Raw genomic sequence first — 853 nt, forward strand, 5'->3', positions numbered from 1 at the left:
GGGCCAATGCCAAGTTGGCGTCGGATCGAGTTATTGTCGAGAACTTCTTTGGTAGACTCAAGACGCTGTGGGGTATTGTGTCGGACAAGTACACGAGGAAGAAGGATGAGTACAATATGTACTTCCAGACGTGTGTTGCCCTAACCAATGCCCATGTTCGTTTCAATCCATTGCGGAATGTGGATGGCGAGGGCTACAATCAGTACAAGAATCGCTTGCTTTCCATCGGAAGCAAAATCAAGACGAGGAACTTGTTCTCCAAGACGAAGTATCATGATAACCGTCAGGATCGTATTCAGGCTGTGCTGGGTCGTGCGAATTCGGGTTACACCAGCGAGGACTACGACATTGGCTATGACGAGGAAGACGATATTTTTGATTAATTCAAGCTCAATATAGTTAAATATGCATGGACCACGATTTTTTGTAAAAGTCATGATTTTGGAGAAAACTTTGGCACACCCCGGGGCCCATCCTCAACCGCCTAATCGTCAAACCGACATGCTACGCGCCAAAGGCTTGGATATAGGTCCAAGCCATAAAGTATTTTGTACCTCCACAAATCTATTCTTGCTCAGGTTACACCCACAATCAAACCAATGGAGGTTGTTCTTTAGAAGGATAATGACAACCTTCACGATTTCACCGATCCTTTCACAAAGTGTTTGAGGCCAACGAGGGAGTGAGTCACATGTAAAGTGAATGAGTACATACCGTCTGTGATCAATCACTCGAGAAGGACCCATTCATTGGTTTAGAGGTCTAGTAAACCCTGGAAAAAAGCTGACATCACCAAAGATGCCGACCACGTCAAAAAATGATCTGTTACATAGAATTCAACCACCTGTTTACT

General features: G+C 44.7%; 1 protein-coding gene across 1 annotated transcript; it reads left to right on the forward strand.

Moving 5' to 3' along the window:
- Positions 1 to 116: 116 nt before the first annotated feature.
- Positions 117 to 383, forward strand: H310_14967 (hypothetical protein; the record flags this gene model as incomplete). Its single annotated transcript, XM_008882947.1, has 1 exon — positions 117 to 383. One exon carries the CDS (start codon positions 117 to 119, stop codon positions 381 to 383), a length of 267 nt encoding a protein of 88 aa, XP_008881169.1.
- Positions 384 to 853: the final 470 nt, after the last annotated feature.

This window comes from Aphanomyces invadans, assembly GCF_000520115.1.
Source record: "Aphanomyces invadans strain NJM9701 unplaced genomic scaffold supercont1.115, whole genome shotgun sequence".
NCBI lineage: Eukaryota > Oomycota > Saprolegniomycetes > Saprolegniales > Verrucalvaceae > Aphanomyces > Aphanomyces invadans.